General features: G+C 38.4%; 1 protein-coding gene and 1 non-coding gene across 4 annotated transcripts in view; one reads left to right on the top strand and one right to left on the bottom strand.

Annotated features, from left to right (window-relative positions):
- Positions 1-25064, bottom strand: part of MBNL3 (muscleblind like splicing regulator 3) — a 71424-nt gene extending 46360 nt beyond the window's left edge. For all 3 annotated transcript variants that reach the window (XR_009530920.1, XR_009530921.1, XM_060087772.1), the window contains exon 1: positions 24198-25064. Coding sequence is in view for 1 of the 3 variants with exons in the window: in XM_060087772.1 (XP_059943755.1) it covers positions 24198-24374 (177 nt within the window). In the remaining 2 variants the exon portion in view is untranslated. The remainder of the gene's footprint in view (positions 1-24197) is intronic.
- On the top strand, positions 10351-10457 carry LOC132482852 (U6 spliceosomal RNA). The gene has a single exon (XR_009531011.1). It is a non-coding gene; the product is annotated as a U6 spliceosomal RNA (small nuclear RNA).
- Positions 25065-25655: the final 591 nt, after the last annotated feature.

The following is a 25655-nucleotide window of genomic DNA, read 5'->3' as shown; positions in this document are numbered from 1 at the left end:
GAAGTACAAAGTGTTCTTCTGAAGCATTTCATTCCACAAAGAACACAGACAAATAAGGATTCACACACACCACACATACCACCTCTCAAAAGACTATGCCACCAAAAGCTCAGTTTTAGTGGGGATTTGACTTAAATGACCAGAGAATGTATAAACTTTGAGATGGTGCAACATGGGGTGATGATTTGTGGGCCTGGGAACTAGGATTTGACTTTTTCAATGCTTCAACTCTGCCTGTGAGCAAGTTATGTTTACTTATTTTCTTTTCTATACTGTCAATTTATTTTTGGTTAAGTAAACATTATTCACAAAATAAGACTAAAGACTTCAAATGCAAATCAACATGTAAATGCATCAGGTAAACATATAAACATGATGTAAACATATCAATTCTATTCACTCTAACTTAGCATTTAGGTTTTTCCACAGCCTTTAAAAGACAAAATATTCTAGGTATTTGCTGATGATGTAGTAGGGAACCTAAATCTTATATAAGTGACTGGACAATTGAACGTGTAGAATCCAAAAGGTACTTATACTTCTGAAGACAATTTGATGGGGAAAATAATAATGATAAATAAATCCAATGTTGAAATGAATCAGCTCTTTGGAATCAGGTTGCAGGCAGTTCATACTCTGACTTCTAACACATTTATTCCAAGACAAAGCAGGAATAAATCTAAATTTTTAATATGAATGCAGTATTTTACTAAATATGAATGCAGTATTTTATTAGGAAGAGGGCTAAACTGGGATTTAAGTGTCCTGGATTCTAATTACCTTTAGATCATGGCTAAATTATTTTCCAATTCTGTTAATCAGTTTTTCTAGGAATAATTCCTGCCCCTAGATACTTCATAAGTACTTTGAAAGAATAAAGGGAAAAAGTGAAATTTAGTATGCTTTGGAAGTAAAATCAGTTAAAAAAAACATATTTATTTTCTTTATTAGTTAGTTAGAACTAAAATTGTTGCTGTGGATTAAGTATAAAAAATTCAATAGATTACAAACTATGTTTTACCATTTTACCTCCCCACAGAAGATAATGCATTATTATATGAGGAATCCTTGATTTTGTGAGTAATATAAATTATCATGTGCCTAGAGAGGGAATTTATATACAATGTTAGAAAACCAAGGCCACTGCTCCCACAGCTCAGTGGGAATGGTAGGTGAAAGAGCAGAGGATAAAGAAGCAGATCCAAGCTTTAATCTTATCCTTGCAAATAACTGAAAAGAGAAAGGAATTATTGCTCCCTTTACAATTGGCAATAAGCCAGTGCCTACTTAGAAGACCAGTTTACCTAGTCAAGAGGCACTTCTCTACCATCACAAGCTTCTTTAAGATCTCACATAATGAAAATTCACTTTAGAGTCATAATGAATAAAACATTCAAAGTAATCTCTATCATATGAAAAAGTTGGGAGCGTCACATTTTTTGGTTGGTACTTTTTATATTTTAACTTTGCCAAAACTGCTGTTATATTTTATTTACAACACATATTAAAAGGATATAAAGAAATCAAGCAAGTCATTTTTTTCCTGGTAAGTTAGGAGGATAAAGCAAAACAAGCTTTAGGCTATAAGAGAAGATGTTAATGGTGCTTAAAATACTAACAAGTAATTAATTATAGCAAAGGGATTTTGAATATTATTTATATAAGTTGGTAAAATAATAATGAATCTCATTATAAAACTTTTTCTAACTATTTGAACAGTTTTTCATTTTTCTTATTTTTCATCAACAGGCCCAACTGCTTAGAAGCCAAGATTGACTCATATAAATGTGAAACACATTGGAACATATATACTTATATATTGAATATTCTTATTGTACTGAATATTATATTGAATATATTTCTATTGTAAAGAACTAATAATAAATATATATTATATACAAATATATATTATATATGTTATATACATATATAAGCCCTTTCTGTCCCCACACTTGCTGCATATAAAACTTTGAAAGTCCACTTGTGGCAGCTAGTAACACCTACAATAGACCTTTTGGGGTATAAAAAAGTCACTAATCCTTCCAAAGGGTTACAAGAGACAAATGATTAAAATAATCTTTTTCTTCTTGGTTCCACACATTTACACACCAATGTTATTCTTGTCCAGCTACCTGTGATGAGATGTTCCATGGGAAGTTTCTATGTGCTCCACAAAAATAGGGCTCTGTGGTAAAAGAATTTTGAGAAATGTTGAGTGTAACAGAACTGTAAGTGTAACGTACTGCTCTTTTGTGCAGTACGTCTCAGAGCCTTAGCTAATAAGCACTGTGGTGCTCCCTAGGTAGAGAAATAAAATAAGTTTCCCAAAGATATATAAGTCTTCCTGAGCAGATGTCATTTTCTTTTCACCAGGTCTGAGTATAAACAATAAGCCAAGAATGACACCATTTGAACAAAAGTGGAAAAAAGGAAAAAGCACTGAGGGAGTAATACAGAGTGCTGAGAGTTCTGAAACTGAGAAACATTATCTTTAGTTGATACTCTCTTGGACTGTTAGGGATTTCTCTAAACCAGTGGTCCTCAAACTTGAGTGTTCATCAGAATCACCAGGAGGGCTTTTTAACACACAGACTGTCAGATCCACCTTCAAAGTTTCTGATTCAGCAGTTCTGGGTAGGGCCCAAGAATTTACATTTCTAACAAGTTCCCAGGTGAAGCTGGTGCTGCTAGTTAGCCAACAACACTTTCCCAACACTGTGGGAATGGCTGTCTTATCAAACAATAGATTTAGCTATTTACTAAGCATTTTCTTATGTCGCTGATAATCAGTTTCTAAAAGGTCATATACACGGGGTTTTGATATCTTAATTCCACATCTCTGACCTCAGTAATGATGTTAGCAGTCGTATAAAAGAAGGCCAGTCCAGGTCACACACAAAAAAAAGATTGGACCTCTCAAGATTCTATTCTACTACTCCTAGAAAACACATTCATTTTCTGTTTACAAAGTAGTGCTATTAGTTATAAAGGTAAGTATATAAGAGCTCTGTATTACATGTTGCCTACATTTGCTCTACAAATCTCCCCAGAGTGTTTTTCAAAATGTTTGCTACATACCCAAATTTAAGCAGATAAAGGATTTTCTAGTAAACTCTCCTCCGCTCTCTAATAAATTAATACCTTTACTCACTGCAGAAACCACACTCATTTGAAAGTACTACCTCTTCTCCTCACCCCCAAAAAAGATGTCTGGAAAAAAGACAAGCTCAAAGGAGGGAAATACTTTTCACATCAAATAAGCAAACAACCCAATGTTGACCACAGCATTTCAACATGGATAACTAAAAGGTGAAGTATTGATAGACTCCCAAACCTCAAAGCAAGAACCAAATACAAAGTTCATCCGTTGTACCCTGCAGTGATGCAGTAAGGAAACAGGACATCCCATACAACACTTTGTCCTTTTCATTGTGAAGAAAATAAATACCTGGCTAAGGAGTTCCAAGTATTTGTCATCATTTCCTTTCTGATTAAGAATAGTCTCAGCAGTACTCGGTTTACTTCTGAGTATCACTGGCAGCCTATTTAAATCTGAAGCCCCCAGTTTGCAATACCATAATGCTTGCAATACATTGACACGTCTAAATGAAAAACACTCAAATAGCTTAATAAGCTGTAAATAAGAAATTCAGAAATAGAATTAGCCCCTTCCCTTGCCCTCTCACTAGGTATACAACTACATTCTTCCACAAGGGCTTGGAAACAACTTACAAGAAAGACACACTTCCAAAAACACCATTATCATGGGCCTAAAGAGTAAGAGTGATATAATGGGGAAGGTGGTGATAATTACATCAAAAACTTCAAAAATCTAGATAAGGTTAATCACTTCAGCTGGGCCCTAAATGTAGCTCTGAGCTTTCTGGCAACCACTGTAAAGAGGAAAATGCATTGAACTACACTGTTCTTATTACTTGATAAAAGAAAGTACACTGGTTAATAAGCACCTCTCTGTAAAAAAGACTGCTGGATACTAATGGAAGACAATGAATAGGGCAGGGAACCTGCCCACAAGGAGTTTGCCTATCTTATTTCTTCTGCAACTGCAGAGGCCTGAGGACTGTTGCTGAGAGGGGCTCTAGCACTTGACATTATGGGATAGAAATCAAAGGAAAACAGTGGGGTAGAAATCAAAGGTGACTAAACTAGGGGTCTAGAGGTGCTACTGAGGAGGAGGAGAAATTTGATGGGGAGAATGAGACGTCTCTGAGCCATAATTAGTCACAGCTCTTCATTTTTGCTTCAAGGACAGCCAAGGAGTTTATAATGTGTGATAAAAATGGCACAAATAATTCTCTCTCTGGCAGTCTCACTTTCTCTATCACCACCCCCCCTTCATTAGTATGTTATTCTATTCATTACACTTTCATTCTGGTTTTGCTTCAAATACATTATTATTGGAGATGAAGTATTTCAGAATGAAAAGCTTTTCTCAAATAGGTGTCTCCGAATTTCTTCTCTTTTCTCTACAATCTCCGGCATGGAAGTAATGTCATTTTTTTCCTTAAGTGTTTCTCTAGTGGGAGAATAGGAGATTTGGGGGAGGAATAGTGAAATATGATTAAATACATTTTATCAGTAATATTTCGTAGATGGAATAAATGTCATGTGCCACCGGAGTGAGGCCTTGAGAATTTGGGAAGAGTGAAAGAGGGTCTTGGTTTTGGTCTTAGCTGTCAGTTGCATATTAAAATATGCAAGTCACAATTATGGATATTATTGTAAACTATTAATGACATCAGCTGAATGCTGCTAAATACTTAAAACCATTTTAAGTTTCCTTCTCTGTTGAAACATTTTTCTAAAATGGTCCAGGTACTTTTCTTATTTTTGAAGTACAGTCAGTTGCCCAAACCTGAATCACATCTCGATTACTAAGGATTGCACCCAAGGCCTCAGGATGTCTGTCCTGAAAAACAGAAATCACTATGTCAAATGCAGATGAAGATGGAGAAGGTATAAGAGATTGAGCTGACTGCACAAATACCAAGGTACAGCTCATAAGCCTAGAAATCCTTCTTTAAAATTCCATCTTGAAATTAGTTTCCCATTTCTTATCACTTTCCCATTTCTTTTAAAAAGCAGATTGCTAGGTAAGTTTATTTTAAAAGGTCAGTGCACAGGCTCTCTCTCTAAGAATTTTTGCCTTTCTATGCTCAAACTCTTCAGACTTTTTAAATATCACTGTACATTCGAAGCAATCATTATTGATTAAACTTTAAATATATATTTTTATTGGATTAGGCAGTCACCTTTTACACAAAACCCTTTTCTGCAGATTATGACCTGGTACTTGACTCAGGATGACCTTATTAGTGCTAATCATACTTCCAAGAATACCTTTATTTGCAAGCTAGCCACTTGCTGTAAAATTCTATTTCAAACATTTTAAGGCAGAAAATGATGCTTGAATATTACTAGATTATCACACTAATTACTTTAAAATAATATGTAACAGTGGCCATTCAGTAAATTTTTAAAAAATCCACAGAGGGTAAAAACGAGTCAAATGCTAAATTTGGAGAGTATCCAACGCGTTTGGCCAATGAACATTTCTATAATGCTAAGGGACAGAATTAAATTCACAAAAATCAGCAATCTGTAGGCCATGAAATCTAGGTTAAAATGTGGTTGAGTGAGGAAAGTTGGCACATGGGTGTATACAATTTTCATTCATATTTAGGTAAAAACTGAACTGGGAGTAGAAGTACAGATGCAGGTGGAGAGATGACTAGGCACCTTGCAGGGGAGCCCATATTGGTTCTCCCTCTGTCAAAGCGATTCAACAAGCTCATGTTTCATTCAGTGAACACTTTTCAAGCTCCCAATATGTACTATGTGTGCTAGGCACAGAAGCTGTGGTGGTGAACAAGACACCATCTAATGTGAAACCAAAAAAAAGTATGACAAATCTTCATTTCAAATTCAATGAAATTGGGTATTAAGGTGAACACAATAGCAGTAGGTGGAAGTAGTATTTCAACCAACCCCCTCTTACTTAACCATGTTGACTTGAGCAGCATCTCAACTCCATCACTGGCTTCTCCTTCCCACTGCCACCCCTAATTCAAATTCTTATCATTTCATACCTTCAATATGAAGCTTTCTAAGCTTCAACAGCAGCTTTCTAAGAGGTCCCTCTGTGGCCAGTCTCTTTTGCTCTATCCATTCATCTTGCATAGGCTGATGATGCCATTTCTCTACTCAAAATTGTCAGATTCCTCAGAGCTACAAAATCAAGTTCAAGCTCCTCACTTCCTTTTAAGGCTACTCCTCTACCAACATAAGCTCTATGCTTCAGCCAGGCTGACTTAACACTCAACTCCCCAAATCCACACTACAGTTTTTTCCCCTCTGTCTTTGCTTAGGTTATCCTTTCTGCCTGGAATGTCTTCCTGTCTCTCCTTCCAAGAATATCTCACACGGTACTTCTCCCATGACTACTTCTTTAACCACCACAGCTGGATGTAATCCCAGCCCTCCCTCCCCCCTTGGACTCTTTTAGTGGTTCGTTTGTACCTGGCTTATGGCACATAACACAAGCAGCTTCATAGTAAAAGGTCAGGCAGGGACCCTATCTTCCATAACTTTGTATTCTGTGCAGTACTCAGCCCTGTGCCTAACGAGTAATAGTTTTCAATAAATGTTTGTTGAATGAATCATTTCTTTGGGGAATTGAATGTATATAGACAGAACTCTTAATGGATTTAACAGGACTTTCAGCATTGTATGACCCCTGACATTTATAAAGTCCTTGTAGTAAACCACAAGCAATAGTCCTGCAAATTGAGTACTGCTGCTTGCTCTTGTATGAAGAGAAACAGAGGTAGGTAGGATTCTCATGACTTCCTCAAGGTCACACAAGGAGCCTTGGTTAGAGCTGTTATTACAAGTCAGCATTTTCTACGTTTATGCCACTTGCTGATACCATGCTTCACATCAAGCATTTCCATGGTTACATCTGTTGTTCACCCAAAAAAGAGGCATTTATCAAGACTACCTCTAAGGCCTCTATGAAAAATAAGACAATATTCCAAAATATATACAATGGAATATTATTCAGCCATGAGAAAGAAGGAAATCCTGCCTTTTCTGGCAATATGCATGTACCTTGAAGGCCAGACACAGAAAGACAAATACTGTACAATTTCACTGATATGAGGAATCTAAAAAAGCTAAACTCATAGAAACACAGTAGAATGGAGGTTACCAGGGACTGGGGGTGGGGAAAATGGGGAGATGTGGTCAAAGGGTACAAACTTCCAGTTATAAGGTGAATATGTTATGGTAATCTAAGATACAGCATCGTGACTATAGTGAACAAAACTGTATTATATACTTGACAGTTGCTTAAGACAGTAAGTCTTAAATTGTTCTTACCACAAAAAGAGTAATTATGTGAGGTGATAGAGGTGTTAACTAACCTTACTGTGGTCATCATTTCCCAATATATACTTGTATCAAATCATCACGTTGTACACCTTAAACGTACACAATGTTATATGTCAATTAAATCTCACTAAAGCTGGAAAAAATCCTTCCTCTAGTGGGGTACTAGCAGAATAAAAATGGACAATTAAAATTTTTTTTTCAGTTACTTGGAAGTAAGTTAAGATTGAATTTGTTTCTATATAGAATGCTTTCCCAGCTAATAGAAAAAGCAAAATAACCAGGAAATGGCAAAAAAAAACACCTCTAGAGATTATGTTTTATAAAAGTTGGAAAAGATTTAAGTTCATTGAATAAAGTGTGTGATAAATATAAACATTAACAACAAAAAAACAACTTCTGGGATAGGTATTTAGCAAATGTTTTAAAACCACACAGAATTCTTAAACATATTCAACATTCTCAAACGGATACTTCAGGGTTACTATTTTTTCATAAATAGGATGAACAATTTTTAGGCAATATGACAAGGTGATCTTAAAACAATGTCATCTTAAAAATATAGTCTCCAAAATGTATTTGGAATGGAATAAGAGACGATTGATACTATCATGCTGCCTACTCAATGTACCTAGACACATATAAAAGATGGGTTAAGAGTTTAAAGTCACAGAGAAAAAGGTTTTCTGTTTGCATTTCTGCATCCTAGAGACAGAAATTAGAACCTTAGTACTACCTAGTTAGCTGGCAAATCATGGCTGACACATAGGACATCTCTTACTTAGTTCAGGAAATTTGCCATATTTAACACAGTTATATCACTGTGACTATGTTTTCAAGCTGTTGGATGGTTTTCAGTGTGGAAACTTCCTTCACTGTCTACCCACAAGAACATGTGTAGGAACAAAAGGCTAATCTCTTTTCTACAAATTCCCAGTGGGTAAATAAAAATCTGAGTTTCAAAAGCAACAAAAAATATGTCCATTTACAATAGAAAAAAAGTCCAATTGAAAGCATACATTGACATGCCTATGACCAAGCAACAGCCGCAAAAACCGATGGATCGTATTGTCACATCTACTTCAGTAAGTAACAGAGTTTGACATGACACTAAGCCATATTATACAAGCTCATCAGGAATAATACTGGAAAAATAATTTACTCCAACTCTAGACAACATGGTTAAGTCCAAATAGTGGAGATGATTTACAAAACAAAAGGTCGTAGACCAAATGGAATCGTTTACTGACTTTAAGAAAACAGTATCAAGAAAGACAGGAAAAAGCATGAGTTAAACTTCTCATTACATCTAGCAGTAAAACTTGACCCTGTGGTGAGAACTGAAGGCACAGAAAAAAAAAAAAAACACTGAAAACCTAAGCAGGGTTGCAAATCTGGATTAGACAGCAACAGCAACAAAACCCATAAATTTGGGACTTCCCTGGTGGCGCAGTGGTTCAGAGTCCGCCTGCCAATGCAGGGGACACGGGTTCGTGCCCCAGTCTGGGAAGATCCCACATGCCGCAGAGCGGCTGGGCCCGTGAGCCATGGCCGCTGAGCCTGCGCGTCCGGAGCCTGTGCTCCACAATGCGAGAGGCCACAACAGTGAGAGGCCCGCGTACCACAAAAAAAAACCCCCATAAATTTAAGAAACCAAAGACTGATTACACAGTGGAGGAGATACAGGAAAAAAAAGAAGATTGTTTAGAGATAATAAGGAAACAACAGATGGCTAAAATTCCTCTGGAATATATACCCCTGTAGGTCAACAATCAAGTGGCTGGCTGAGATAGAGGAAAACAAGGCAAACTTGGGGACTTTACAATCAGAAACCTAATCTGTAAGGGCAAAAACAGCAGTGAGTAAATGATGTTCTATGAATAAAGTCATGTTCCTAGAAGAACTAATTGCTATTTCCAGATGCACAGAAGTACCTTGTATCCACATTTCACAAAAACGTGAAGAAAAAAACAATATTTATAATGACTTCATACAGCTATGTGACATGAGATAATTATTATATGATCAAGTAAGATCAGACATCTATTTCCCTAACATGTAAAGAGCTTCTTCCACACAAAAGAGTTGACATATAGTAGACAGTTCTCAAACTTCAGATATTTAGACCTCTCGTACTAAATGGGGTTCCTGTGACAAAGGGTCCATCTTAATGGTACCAAACTGTGGTTGAAGAATACATCCCTGGCCATATCACAAGTCCTTTCTTACCAGGTAGTCAATTGCAGCCTTGGCTGCAAGGGGGAGAGAGAAATGATCTTGAGCTATGCTTCCATAAAACAACATTTTAAATTCATTGGATTAGATTCCAAAGTCTTTTACAAAACTGTATTTGACCCATAACAAGGCTGAGCTGCTACTGCAATATTTTCAGTTAATCTGTGACAGGTACCTCCCTAGCTGGCCAGGACTTTGTACTAATGAGTATATCTATATCAGCATCAGACATCAAAGAGTTTCATGCAGTGAAGATATACATGATCCACAGCCCGTTACAATCCCCGACTCTGGCTAGCTAACTCAGCAATGCAGGGTTTGGAGAAAAGGATGGATGAGGGAGTAGAGACAGCTCAGTGTTCTGACTCTTGGTGATTAAACAAAGCTTAGTATCACTAAGTTAGATAATGTGGTCTAAAAATAAAAACACCCTGCCTCTCTTCCTCCTTTTCAAAATTAATAGCCCAAATGACTATCAGATAACTAAATATGAAACCTTAATTAAAGTCTTCATCTAAACACAATGTCATGAAACAATAAATGAGGGAGAGATTAGGAAAGGGAAAGTTGACTTTTCCCCCCTTTTGAAGTAACAGAAAGTGAAGGAGAAACACAAAAGGTTGAAAACAGGGCATCCCAATGTCACGTGGGACAGTCTGACGTGATAAGCACTGGATGCTTTTGGTTTAGTAAAACAATAGCCCAGTGCTTGCTTCGACAGCACATATTCTAAAATTGGAAAGATACAGAGAAGACTAGCATGGCTTCCGCACACGGATGACACGAAAATTCATGACGCATTCCATATTTTTGAGCAGTATGTTTCTTCTCTTAGAATTAAACGAATCCTGCAAAGATCAAAAACAAAACACAATAAACCGAAATGATGTTTTCTCCATCTCCTTCTTCACCACAGGAAAAAAGACTGAAATGATTGGAAGAACACTGGAGTTCTCAGGATCTTTTCATAACTGCTTATGTGACGTTGGACAAGGGACTCTCCCTCACTGGATCTCCAGTTTCCTATCTGTAAATGGTGACAATCTGAAATGAATGTTCTGCATTCAAAATATTTTATTTGCTAGGTTTGTGAAGCGCTGTTATGGGTATGAGTGCTTTCTTAACTATTTAAATCAACCAACCCATCTAGTTAGTTGAGGTTAGTCCCAAGACCAGCCACTCCATGGATTTCAGAGTTTTCTCATTACCACACCCAAAGTTTAAAAGAGAGAAGAAAGAAAAATTAAAAGAAACCTTAGGACTTCCCTGGTGGCACAGTGGTTAAGAATCCGCCTACCAATGCAGGGGACACAGGTTCAAGCCCTGGTCTGGGAAGATCCCATATGCTGTGAAGCAAATAAGCCCATGCGCCACAACTACTTACCTTGCGCTCTAGAGCCCGCAAGCCACAACTACTGAAGCCCATGCTCCGCAACAAGAGAAGCCACGGCAATGAGAAGCCCGCGCACCGCAACCAAGAGTAGCCCCCGCTCGCCGCAACTAGGGAAAGTCCGCGCACAGCAACAAAGACCCAATGCAGCCAAAAATTAAATAAATAAATTAATAAATTAATAAATTTAAAAGATTTTTAAAAAGAAACAATAATACTCCACTGTATTTCTGAGCATCAAAAGACAGGAGATGCATGTGCAAGACTAAGAAAGTTCTTTTTAAAGCATTTAACATTGAAATAATTTTAGACTTACAGAGAAATTACAAAAATAGTACAGAACGCCCCTGGAGACCCTTAACTCAGATTCCTGTAATGTCAATAACTTACATACCATACATAGCACAGTTATCAAAACCAGGAAATTATCTTTACTACAATACCATTAAATAAACTAGAGACCTTATTTGAGTTTCACCAATTTTTCCCCTAATGTCCTCTCTCTGCTCCAGTATCCAATCCAGGATCCCATATTGCATTTACTTGTCATGTTTATTTAGTCTCCTCCAATCTGTGACAGTTTCTCAGTATTTCCTCATCTCTAGGTCCATTTTCTCCTCCCTTCCTTTCTTGATTGACAGTTAGTAGAGAAGTGTGTTACTCATCACTTCTAAGATGGATACTTCCACATTTTGACAGCTTGGATATTGGGATGACCCTTACCATCAATGGTATGTTGAGGAGATGTTGAATAAATGAAGAAGATATTTATCGATTTTCACAAGAGGAAAACTGATCACTTTACAGCAGAGAAACCCAGCAGACACCATCTTTATCAGGTGATTAAGGTTAACATGAGAGAGGAGATACATCAACATCAAGTACCCTCGAATATGACGCACATCATTTCTATGGTTTTCTTGCCAAAAATGCATGACCTCAGTCAAATCATGAGAATGCATTTGACAAACCCGAATTGAGAGGCATTCTACAAGATAACTGACCAGTACTCATCCAAAGTGTCAGGGTCATGAAAGACAAGGAAAGGCTGAGGAACTGTCACAGATTGGAGGAGACTAAATAAACATGACAAGTAAATGCAATGTGGGGTCCTGGAGCAGAGAAAGGACATTAGAGGGAAAATTGGTGAAATTCAAATAAGGTCTCTAGTTTACTTAATAGTATTGAACTAGAGTTATTTCCTGGTTTTGATAACTGTGCTATGTATGGTATGTAAGTTGTTGACATTACAGGAAGCTGGGTGAAGGGTATGCAGGAACTCCTTGTACTATTTTTGCAACTTTTCTGTAAGCCTAAAATTATTTCAAAATAAAAAGTTTAACAAGTGAGGCTGAGCTATCAATATGTATTTCATTGGGTACTGACTGTAATTCCATTTTTCTTTCAAAAGAGATTTTTGAAATGTCCAAAATAGCATTGACTTTTACCGGTCAAAGATACATCCTTTTTAAGGTCAATAATAGAAGATAGAGATCCTTAAGTAAAATGTTATTTTCCTTGAGTCTCAGGATGACAGGTGCTGTCTATGTATCTTTACAATACAGGCAGACCCCTCTGATCAAGCTCATAAATGATTCTAAATCTTGCATAATTCAGCAACCCTTGGGATTATGTTGCTAGGAGTCTTCTGCTCCCAGTAAGTTTTCCCTTAGCAAACAGGGTTGAGGTAAATATTCATTCAGAAATAATCAAATTTTAAACTGGTGAAAACTGCTGTGACTAGTGTACTAGTACAGAATATACTGGTAACTCAGGACAAATTGACCTACAAGGATAGATTCACATCCATATGTCTATAAAACCAGTTTCACTTGCCAAAGTATTATTATGCTTGCAATCATATGTGATGTTTGAAAACATAGTATGGGGCTGTTCTGTGTGTTTTCCTCACCCAGTTCTCATCTTTTAGGAATGTATATGGGTTGACATGGCTGTCCTCTGACTATGCCTGCTGCTAAGGCCCTTGCCAGGAGATTTTTGTTACAAAACTACCCAAGGTGGTGAGTGCAGTGGGCAGATGTGATGGGTGTTGATCTTTCATAGTTAAATAATGACAGCATTTATATCCTTCCTAGATAACAAGTGGCAGATATCACAGTGCTTCAAGTATGGAGGAGAAGGTTTAAGACACATGAAATTGCTGAAGCAGAATACATGAAGATAATATTGGCTATGAAAACATCTTTTGTTAAAGTCAAGGGACAGTCGCTAAAAGTACCAACCTAGATCAACTGCAAATTGTAATATCAAGAAATTGGCACAAAATGGGTTAAGCAATACTTTGGAGAGAAATTCTGAAATAAATTGTGCCAAGCCGACTAGGCAATTGAGTCAAAAAACAGCTGTATATCAACATGATGCGAGACTCTTTTATGTAGCTGGAAATTAATCTATGGGCTGTGCTATCTAGATCTCTATCTGAAGATGGTGCAAACTTCATCACTGAACACTCAACATTCATGGATGGGCACAGCACTTCAGCACAATGCAAAATTAGCCATCAAGCTTGCCCTCCTTATTTTCATAACATTCCCTCATTATGAGGTGAGTATAGGATATCGTTAACTATTGTGACTATTATGAAGGCAAAGAACCATCACCATCTGGTAGAGTACCTAGCGCTAATGGAATCCTTATAAAAACAACAAAAACAAAAGCAGCTGCCCAAAACTCATCAAGTGATTGCTTCAGTTATTTAACCACTCATGGAAGAAGAAACAGTGCACAGATATATTTCAAAAGTGTTTCAATCACAGAAACTCAAAGTGGGTAGCAAATGCTGCAGTAACCATCGAGGTATATTATTTTGTTATTTGTGTATTATAGATATGATAGTAGTACAACCCACGTAGGTCAACTATTGTCAATTTGGTATAGTTTTCATGCTTATCATGGATAAGGAATAAAATAAGAGAACTACAAAGCTTTTATGCAGACGTGGAACTGTGATGCATGTGCTATCTAAATGACTAATTAATTGTTTGAAAGGCACTGTATGTTTGAAATACTAAGATTTTCATTAAAATTTGAGAAAGTAAGGATTATGTAAATCATCTTTATCTTGTGCGACTGGTCATCAAGATTTTAACATATCAAAAATTATTTTAAAAACACTGGATGTACTGAGTAGACAGTGTATTTAAATAATTAAGTGGCTTATTACTATTCATTGGCCATTATCTATGTAGTCTCTGAATTAAACATTTTCCAAGCTTTAAAGTGGTAGTGCAGTATGCATTTTGTTAACAATCATGCTCCATATTACTTTTCTTCAAAATGTTTCCATTATGGCATTCTTTTGCCTTTAAATGGGAGAACTGATCTGAAGTATATCAATGATTAGTAATATCACACATCTCTTTCCACGAGACACCTGAAAAGATAGAATTTACAAAGCCTGCAAGGAACTCTATATCTAAGAGTAAGCCATAAAAACAGTGATACTTAGCTTGAAGAACTAACATCACACTCATGGCAACTGGATGTGGGCACGTCCATTTGAAACATGAATGTGTAGTTTTAGATAATAAAATAGAAATAGAACTGTTTTGAAGAACTAAAATAAGCATCTTAGTCAATAGTAAGAAGATAAACTTTTCATTTAATTCACTTTTTTTTTTTTTTGGCCACACTATGCAGCTTGCAGGACCTTCCCCGACCAGGGACTGAAACCGGGGCCATGCAGTCAAAGCGCCGAGTCCTAACCACTGGACCGCCAGGGAAGTCCTTAATTCACTTTTATAGTGATACATGGCTTTTCATTTATGTTATCTCATTGGAATCTCCACAATAATCATAGAAGTTAGGTAGCGAAGAATTACCCATGCATTAGAGATGAAGCAACTCAAGCTCTGTCAGATTAAGTAGCTAAAGTCAAAAACAGTAGTGGGGCTGGGACTCCTGAAACAAGATGTGTAAAGTGACTAGTGCAGTGCTGGACCCTCTATATGAACTGGCTAAAAGACATCTCCTTTTTTCCCCCCTGAACTAGTCCAGTGCTCTTTTCCATTTAAGGCACTGCACAGTCCTTGATTTAAATAATACACAGAAGATTTAAATAATACATAAAATAATTGTAGATGAAACATGAATGAAAATGAAATGAAGAAAACAGAATAAGCCCTTTAGTCATAATATCTGCTACAAAAAAGAGCAATTCAGACATTTTCAATGTTAGGAATTGCCATTATCTTTATAACTAGTTCCCATTCTTGAACTGGAATGGTCTGCAACAAAAACTAGCAACCACAAAATAAGCAAAAGTAACTACTTAAGTAGGATATCATGATAAAATGTTTTCTGAATAAATGATCACATGAAGGACTACATCTCTGTTAGCCAATGCAGCCATAAATAAAAATGTTAATGAGGTAAAATTGGTCATGATGAGGATAAAACAATATCAAGAAATTGAAACGGTTATTAAGCTTAATTCATTTTAACATATTTTGAAAAAAAATCTAAAATGAATCATAGGAAATCTTACTAATTAAACCAGGAATGTATTACCATTTTTTACTCCTATGCTTTAATTTGTACGTTTACGCTTAATTTAAGGATAACCATGGATAAAACATGAAAATCAGTGCATTTTTCGTTCTGCAATCATATATGTTCTATTCTACATAATATCTCACCTGTCCTCATATTTTATTTATACTCATGTACATGATATTCAGGTTTGATGACCTTGGCAATAGAACTTTCCTTATAAAATGTGCTCACAAATATGAAATGGTCAATCAGTTGCTCAGGAAGAAAATTACGTGAACCTAGTTTTGTAGCAATATGTTTAAGTTAAAGGTTCAAAATATACTTTAACTGAGAAAATTCAAAATGCCATCATTTTCCTCCTGGATGGTGAGATTTTCACCTTATACTTTCTCTGTCTGACTTTATTTATCCTCTGATTGGTCCCTGCCGAGTGTATTTTGATAACATAGATAATAAGCTATATTTCAGTAAAGGACTCCTCTAAGTTGAGGACTATGACCACTGTATGAAAATCTAAATAATATACACAGATGTAAAGTACAGCAAGGCTACAATTTCTCACTCCTACAAAAATTCTTGAATTCTTTTTTCTTTAAGTCTATATATCTCGGTCAGTGAGCTCTGATTGGTGAGCTTCAGTCTGGCTTAGTTCTACAAAGTCTACATTCTGTCTTAAAAAACAAACAAACTAATATTGTAGGGGAAGGCAGGAAGATGGCGGAAGAGTAAGAAGCGGAGATCACCTTCCTCCCCACAGATACATCAGAAATTCATCTACACGTGGAACAACTCCTACAGAACACCTACTGAACGCTGACAGAAGACCTCAGACCCCCCAAAAGGCAAGAAACTCCCCACATACCTGGGTAGGGCAAAAGAAAAAAGAATAAACAGAGACAAAAGGATAGGGACGGGACCTGCACCAGCGGAAGGGAGCCATGAAGGAGGAAAGGTTTCCACACACTAGAAGCCCCTTCGCGGGCGGAGACTGCGGGTGGCGAAGGCAGAAAGCCTCGGAGTAGCGGAGGAGAGCACAGCAACAGGGGTGTGGAGGGCAAAGCGGAGAGATTCTGGCACAGAGGACCGGTGCCCTCAGGCACACACCAGCCCGAGAGGCTTGTCTGCTCTCCTCGGCCGCCGGGGCGGGCGGGGCTGGGAGCTAAGGCTCGGGCTTCGGTCGGAGCGCAGGGAGAGGACTGGGGTTGGCAGCGTGAACACAGCCTGAAGGGTCTAGTGCGCCACGGCTGGCCCAGAGGGAGTCCGGGGAAAAAGTGTGGAGCTGCCGAAGAGGCAAGAGACTTTTTCTACCCTTTTGTTTCCTGGTGCGCGAAGAGAGGGCATTAAGAGCGCTGCTGAAAGAAGCGCCAGAGACGGGCGCGAGCCACGGCTAAAGGCGTGGACCCCGGAGACGGGCGTGGGACGCTGGGGCTGCTGCTGCCGCCGCCACAAGGCCTGTGTGCGAGTGCAGGTCACTGTCCACCCCCCCCCTTCCGGGGAGCCTGTACAGCCCACCACTGCCGGGGTCCCGGGACCCAGGGATGGCTTACCCGGGAAAGCACACGGAGAACCTCGGGCTGGCGCAACGTCACACCGGCCTCTGCCGCCGCAGGCCCGCCCCGCACTGCATGCCCCTCCCTCCCCTCGGCCTGAGTGAGCCAGAGCCCCCGAATCAGCGGCTCCTTTAAACCAGTCCTGTCTGAGCAAAGAACGGACGCCCTCCGGCGACCTACGTGCAGAGGCGGGGCCAGGTCCAAGGCTGAGACCCGGGAGCTGTGAGAGCAGAGAAGAGACAGGGAAATCTCTCTGTGTAGCCTCGGAGGCAGCGGATTAAAGCTCCACGGTCCGCTTGATGTGCCCTGCATCTGTGAAGTGCATGAATGGACAGCGAATCATCCCAAATTGAGGAGGTGGACTTTGAGGACAAGATTAAAGATTTCTTCCCTTTTCCTCTTTTTACAACGAATTATCCCAAATTAAGGAGGTGGACTTTGAGAGCAAGATTTTCGATTTTTTCCCCCTGTTCTCTTTTTGTGAATGTGTATGTGTATGCTTCTGTGTGAGATTTTCACTGTATAGCTTTGCGTCCATCATAGGTCCCAGGGTTCTATCGGTCTGTTGTTTTTTTTCAATAATTACTTTTTTATTTTCAATAACGCTACTATATTTTATACTTTATTCTATTTTACTTTATCTTCTATTTTTTCTACCTTCCCTTCCTCCCTCCCTCCGCCCCCTTCTTTCTTTCTTTCCTTCCTCCCTTCCTCCCTTCTTCCTTTCACTTTCTTTTTCTTTCCTTCCTCCCTCCCTCCCTTTCTTTCTTTCCGTCCTTCCTCCCTCCCTCCCTCCTGTCTGTCTTTCCTTCCTCCCTGCCTCCCTCCCTTCCTTTCACTCTTTCTTTTTCTTTCCTTCCTCCCTCCCTCCCTCCTTTCTTTCTTTCTTCCGTCCTTCCTCCCTCCCTCCCTCCTGTCTGTCTTTCCTTCCTCCCTGCCTCCCTCCCTTCCTTTCACTCTTTCTTTTTCTTTCCTTCCTCCCTCCCTCCCTCCTTTCTTTCTGTCCTTCCTCCCTCCCTCCCTCCTGACTTTCTTTCCTTCCTCCCTCCCTCCTTCCTTCCTTTCACTCTTTCTTTCCTCCCTCCCTCCATCCCTCCCTCCCTCCTGCCTTTCTTTCTTTCTTTCCTTCCTCCCTCCCTTCTTCCATTCACTCTTTCTTTTTCTTTCATTCCTCCCTCCCTCCCTCCTTTCTTTCTTTCTTTCCATCCTTCTTCCCTCCCTCCCTCCTTTCTTCCTTCCTTCCTTCCTTTCCTTCCTTCTTCCTTTCTTTCTCTCTCTCTTTCTTTCTTCTACTAATTCTTTCTTTCAACTTTTTCTCCCTTTTATTCTGAGCTGGGTAGATGAAAGGCTCTTGGTGCTGCAGCCAGGAGTCAGTACTGTGCCTCTGAAGTGGGAGAGCCAACTTCAGGACACGGATTCACAAGAGACCTCACAGCTCCACATAATATCAAGCGGCGAAAATCTCCCAGAGATCTCCATCTCAACACCAGCACCCAGCTTCAGTCAACGACCAGCAAGCTACAGTGCGGGTCACCCTATGCCAAGCAACTAGCAAGACAGGAACACAACCCCACCCATTAGCAGAGAGGCTGCCTAAAAGCATAATAAGGCCACAGGCACCCCAAAACACACCACCAGACGTGGACCTGTCCACCACAAAGACAAGATCGAGCCTCAACCACCAGAACAAAGGCACTAGTCCCCCCCATGAGGAAGCCCACACAACCTACTGAAACAACCTTAGCCACTGGGGACAGACACCAAAAACAACGGGAACTACGAACCTGCAGCCTGCAAAAAGGAGACCCCAAACACAGTAAGATAAGCAAAATGAGAAGACAGAAAAACACACACCAGGTGAAGGAGCAAGATAAAAACCCACCAGACCAAACAAATGAAGAGGAAATAGGCAGTCTACCTGAAAAAGAATTCAGAATAATGATAGTAAAGATGATCCAAGATTCTATTTCCAAGATCCAAAATCTTGGAAATAGAATAGACAAAATGCAAGAAACAGTTAACAAGGACCTAGAAGAACTAAAGATGAATCAAGCATCGATTAAAAACACAATAAATGAAATGAAAAATACTCTAGATGGGATCAATAGCAGAATAACTGAGGCAGAAGAACGGATAAGTGAGGTGGAAGATAAAATAGTGGAAATAACTGATGCAGAGCAAAATAAAGAAAAAAGAATGAAAAGAACAGAGGAGAGTCTCAGAGACCTCTGGGACAACATTAAACGCACCAACATTCGAATTATAGGGGTTCCAGAAGAAGAAGAGAAAAAGAAAGGGACTGAGAAAATATTTGAAGAGATTATAGTTGAAAACTTCCCTAATATAGGAAAGGAAGTAGTTAATCAAGTCCAGGAGGCACAGAGAGTCCCATACAGAATAAATCCAAGGAGAAATACGCCAAGACACATATTAATCAAACTGTCAAAAATTAAACACAAAGAAATCATATTTAAAGCAGCAAGGCAAAAACAACAAATAACACACAAGGGAATCCCCATCAGGTTAACAGCTGACCTCTCAGCAGAAACTACAAGCCAGAAGGGAGTGGCAGGACATAATTAAAGTGCTGAAAGAGAAAAAACTGCAACCAAGATTACTCTACCCAGCAAGGATCTCATTCAGATTTGATGGAGAAATTACAACCTTTACAGACAAACAAAAGCTGAGAGAGTTCAGCACTACCAAACCAGCTTTACAACAAATGCTAAAGGAACTTCTCTAGGCAAGAAACACAAGAGAAGGAAAATACCTACAATAACGAACCCAAAACAATTAAGGAAATGGGAATAGGAACATACATATCAATAATTACCTGAAATGTAAATGGACTAAATGCTCCCACCAGAAGACACAGATTGGCTGAATGGATACAAAAACAAGACCCATATATATGCTGTCTACAAGAGACCCACTTCAGACCTAGAGACACATACAGATTGAAAGTAAGGGGATGGAAAAAGACATTCCATGCAAATGGAAATCAAAAGAAAGCTGGAGTAGCAATTCTTATATCAGACAAAACAAACTTTAAAATAAAGACTATTAGAAGAGACAAAGAAGGACACTACATAATGATAAAGGGATCGATCCAAGAAGAAGATATAACAATTGTAAATATTTATGCACCCAACATAGGAGCACCTCAATACATAAGGCAAATACTAACAGCCATAAAAGGGGAAATCAACAGTAACACACTCATACTAGGAGACATTAACACCCCACTTTCACCAATGGACAGATCATCCAAAATGAAAATAAATAAGGAAACACAAGCTTTAAAGGATACAGTAAACAAGATAGACTTAACTGATATTTATAGGACATTCCATCCAAATACAACAGAATATACATTTTTCTCAAGTGCTCATGGAACATTCTCCAGGATAGATCATATCTTGGGTCACAAATCAAGCCTTGGGAAATTTAAGAAAATTAAAATTGTATCAAGTATCTTTTCTGACCACAATTCTATGAGACTAGATATCAATTACAGGAAAAGATCTGTAAAAAATACAAGCACATGGAGGCTAAACAATTCACTACTTAATAACAAAGTGATCACTGAAGAAATCAAAGAGGAAATAAAAAAATACTTAGAAACAAATGACAATGGAGACACGACGACCCAAAACCTATGGGACGCAGCAAAACCAGTGCTAAGGGGGAAGTTCATAGCAATACAATCCCACCTTAAGAAACAGGAAACATCTCGAGTAAACAACCTGACCCTGCACCTAAAGCAATTAGAGAAAGAAGAACAAAAAAACCCCAAAGTTAGCAGAAGGAAAGAAATCATAAAGATCAGATCAGAAATAAATGAAAAAGAAATGAAGGAAACGATAGCAAAGATCAATAAAACTAAATAAAAGCTGGTTCTTTGAGAAGATAAACAAAATTGATAAACCATTAGCCAGACTCATCAAGAAAAAAAGGGAGAAGACTCAAATCAATAGAATTAGAAATGAAAAAGGAGAAGTAACAACTGACACTGCAGAAATACAAAAGATCATGAGAGATTACTACAAGCAACTCTATGCCAATAAAATGGACAACCTGGAAGAAATGGACAAATTCTTAGAAAATCACAACCTTCCCAGACTGAATCAGGAAGAAATAGAAAATATGAATAGACCAATCACAACCACTGAAATTGAAACTGTGATTAAAAATCTTCCAACAAACAAAAGCCCAGGACCAGATGGCTTCACAGGCGAATTCTATCAAACATTTAGAGAAGAGCTAACACCTATCCTTCTCAAACTCTTCCAAAATATAGCAGACGGAGGAACACTCCCAAACTCATTCTACGCGGCCACCATCACCTTGATACCAAAACCAGGCAAGGATGTCACAAAGAAAGAAAACTACAGGCCAATATCACTGATAAACATAGATTCAAAAATCCTCAACAAAATACTAGCAAACAGAATCCAACAGCACATTAAAAGGATCATACACCATGATCAAGTGGGGTTTATTCCAGGAATGCAAGGATTCTTCAATATACGCAAATCAATCAATGTGATACACCATATTAACAAATTGAAGGAGAAAACCCAAACCCATATGATCATCTCAATAGATGCAGAGAAAGCTTTCGACAAAATTCAACACCCATTTATGATAAAAACCCTGCAGAAAGTAGGCATAGAGGGAACTTTCCTCAACATAATAAAGGCCATATATGACAAACCCACAGCCAGCATCGTCCTCAATGGTGAAAAACTGAAACCATTTCCACTAAGATCAGGAACAAGACAAGGCTGCCCACTCTCACCACTCTTATTCAACTTAGTTTTGGAAGTTTTAGCCACAGCAATCAGAGAAGAAAAGGAAATAAAAGGAATCCAAACTGGAAAAGAAGAAGTAAAGCTGTCACTGTTTGCAGATGATATGATACTATACATAGTGAATCCTAAAGATGCTACCAGAAAACTACTAGAGCTATTCAATGAATTTGGTAAAGTAGCAGGATACAAAACTAATGCAGAGAAATCTCTTGCATTCTTGTACACTAATGATGAAAAATCTGAAAGTGAAATCAAGAAAACACTCCCATTTACCATTGCAACAAAAAGAATAAAATATCTAGGAATAAACCTACCTACGGAGACAAAAGACCTGTATGCAGAAAATTATAAGACACTGATGAAAGAAATTAAAGATGATACAAACAGATGGAGAGATATACCATGCTCCTGGATTGGAAGAAACAATATTGTGAAAATGACTCTACTACCCAAAGCAATCTACAGATTCAATGCAATCCCTATCAAACTACCACTGGCATTCTTCACAGAACTAGAACAAAAAATTTCAAAATTTGTTTTGAAAAACAAAAGACCCCGAATAGCCAAAGCAATCTTGAGAATGAAACACGGAGCTGGAGGAATCAGGCTCCCTGACTTCAGACTATACTACAAAGCTACAGCAATCAAGACAGTGTGGTACTGGCACAAAATCAGAAAGATAGATCAATGGAACAGGATAGAAAGCCCAGAGATAAACCCACGCACATATGGTCAACTTATCTTTGATAAAGGAGGCAGGAATGTACAGTGGAGAAAGGCAGCCTCTTCAATAAGTGGTGCTGGGAAAACTGGACAGGAACATGTAAAAGTATGAGATTAGATCATTCCCTGACACCATACACAAAAATAAGCTCAAAATGGATTAAAGACCTAAATGTAAGGCCAGAAACTCTCAAACTCTTAGAGGAAAACATAGGCAGAACACTCTATGACATAAATCACAGCAAGATCCTTTTGGACCCACCTCCTAGAGAAATGGAAATAAAAACAAAGATAAACAAATGGGACCTAATGAAACTTCAAAGCTTTTGCACAGCAAAGGAAACCATAAACAAGACCAAAAGACAACCCTCAGAATGGAAGAAAATATTTGCAAATGAAGCAACTGACAAAGGATTAATCTCCAAAATGTATAAGCAGCTCATGCAGCTCAATAGCAAAAAAGCAAACAACCCAATCCAAAAATGGGCAGAAGACTTAAATAGGCATTTCTCCAAAGAAGATATACAGACTGCCAACAAACTCATGAAAGAATGCTCAACATCATTAATCATTAGAGAAATGCAAATCAAAACTACAGTGAGGTATCATCTCACACCAGTCAGAATGGCCATCATCAAGAAATCTAGAAACAATAAATGCTGCAGAGGGTGTGGAGCAAAGGGAACACTCTTGCACTGTTGGTGGGAATGGGAATTGGCACAGCCACTATGGAGAACAGTATGGAGGTTCCTTAAAACACTAAAAATAGAACTACCATATGACCCAGCAATCCCACTACTAGGCATATACCCTGAGAAAACCATAATTCAAAAAGAGACATGTACCAAAATGTTCATAGCAGCTCTATTCACAATAGCCCGGAGATGGAAACAACCTAAGTGTCCATCATCGGATAAATGGATAAAGAAGATGTGGCACATATATACAATGGAATATTACTCAGCCATAAAAAGAAACGAAACTGAGCTATTTGTAATGAGGTGGATAGACCTAGAGTCTGTCCTACAGAGTGAAGTAAGTCAGAAAGAGAAAGACAAATACCGTATGCTAACACATATATATGGAATTTAAGAAAAAAAATGTCATGAAGAACCTAGGGGTAAAACAGGAATAAAGACACAGAACTACTTGAGAATGGACTTGAGGATATGGGGAGGGGGAAGGGTAAGCTGTGTCAAAGCGAAAGAGAGGCATGGACATATATACACTATCAAGCGTAAGGTAGATAGATAGTGGGAAGCAGCCGCATAGCACAGGGAGATCAGCTCGGTGTTTTGTGATCGCCTGGAGGGGTGGGATGGGGAGGGTGGGAGGGAGGGAGACGCAGGAGGGAAGGGATGTGGGAACAGATGTATATGTATGACTGATTCACTTTGTTATAAAGCAGAAACTAATAAAAATAAAAAAATAAAAAAAACCCAAACCTACTGCTTTCATGCTATTTTTAACTTGATTAATTTCAAGGCACAACATATTTCAAAAAAACCCAGAAATCAACAAGTTTCAATTAAAAATGATGTGCATTTAGATGAGACTCACCTTTAAAGAATCAAAACAAGCCATCACACGACCATTTTCCACATGGCAAACTCTTGGTGGATGGGCAAACTTGCAATCTGCATCAGCTCGAGAGCAGGTTCCTCTCTGAAATTCTCTACAGACTTCCAAAGTCAGCCACTTGGTATCACGAACCAGGGCAATAGTGACAGTCGTCATATTGAAAGCAAAGTTAAAATCAAGTGCACCCTCTCTAGAACACTATTACTGCTGTTGTTGAAAGGTTAAAAATAAATTCAAGCTAAATGTGAAGAGATACCTGGTTGCTTTGGTGAAATGTTTCTTTGTTAGCACTTAAGTTTTCATTTAAGTCAAATTTGGTCTAGTGAAACAAAAAGCCCACTATAAAATAAAAATCGTATCAGAGTAACTAAAAGTCAAACCAGAGACCAACTCCTAAGAGGGCAGCAGTCAAGGTTAAGATATTGAGTGCTTTATTTTTTTCCTCTGCTGAAGTTACTTCAAACAACTGGCAGAGTTTCAAAAGGATTCTGTGCTCTCCAGTTGATATTTTCAATTATTATTGCAAAAAGCATATGCTGCTAGCTGCCTGTCAATGTGTGGAATGGTCTCAGGTCCAGGGGAGAAAAGTTTTTTTACCTATCTCTTGGCTTTAAAGATTAAGATTGGTAGGATGATACAACTGCAATTTTTTTTTGCTTTTTTTTTTTTTTGCTGCAGTATCGGGAGAAGGGAAAATGACTATGAAAATTGAGAATCAAAGAAAAAAAGAATGAACGAGTTGCTGAGAATGAACTACAAGCACACCAGGGTTTTTTTGCGGGGGCGGGGCGGGGAGAGGTGGCAGTGATGGTGGTAGGGAGAGGGGTTTATAAAGAGGCAGCTCCAAAGTGGAATCCAATCAGCAGAGTTTTCAGAAAAGGCACTTTCCAGAAACCTGCAAAAAATAAAATAAAATAAAATTAGCTAATATAACACATTGTTTCCGTTTTAAACTCTAGATTTGTAAAAGCAGTAACATATCCTCTTTAAAACAGGAAGCATCTAGATACTGACAGTGCAACATAGGAGACAGTCAGCCATTGTCAATAAAAAGGGCATTTCCCAGTGTAGAACTGTACGTAGTAAAAGGAAGCAACCACTTCGATTTACTGTTGAAATACAAGACTGAACAACAACCCAATTAAAAAGAAAAAAGAGATTATTTCATTTTGTTCTGTTTGGGGGCAGAAATTCATTCAGGGGTCCACTGCACAGAAAAAGACAGAGCCTGACATGTCAGCCCTTTATGTAGTCATGATCCACCTGTGTGCCTTCAGGTTTTAGAGGCTACCAAAGACCTGCCATTAAACTGGCTTTACTATGATCTGATCGAAGGCTTGATGATCTGCTCTCAAAATCCAGAAAACAGAAATCGCTAGGAAATTTTAAGATGCTCCAAGAGGTAACTGTGTATTTGAAATGTAATTGTTGATGATC

This window comes from Mesoplodon densirostris, chromosome X (genome assembly GCF_025265405.1).
Source record: "Mesoplodon densirostris isolate mMesDen1 chromosome X, mMesDen1 primary haplotype, whole genome shotgun sequence".
Taxonomy (NCBI): Eukaryota; Metazoa; Chordata; class Mammalia; order Artiodactyla; family Ziphiidae; genus Mesoplodon; species Mesoplodon densirostris.
This window is presented reverse-complemented; position numbering and strand designations above follow the sequence as displayed.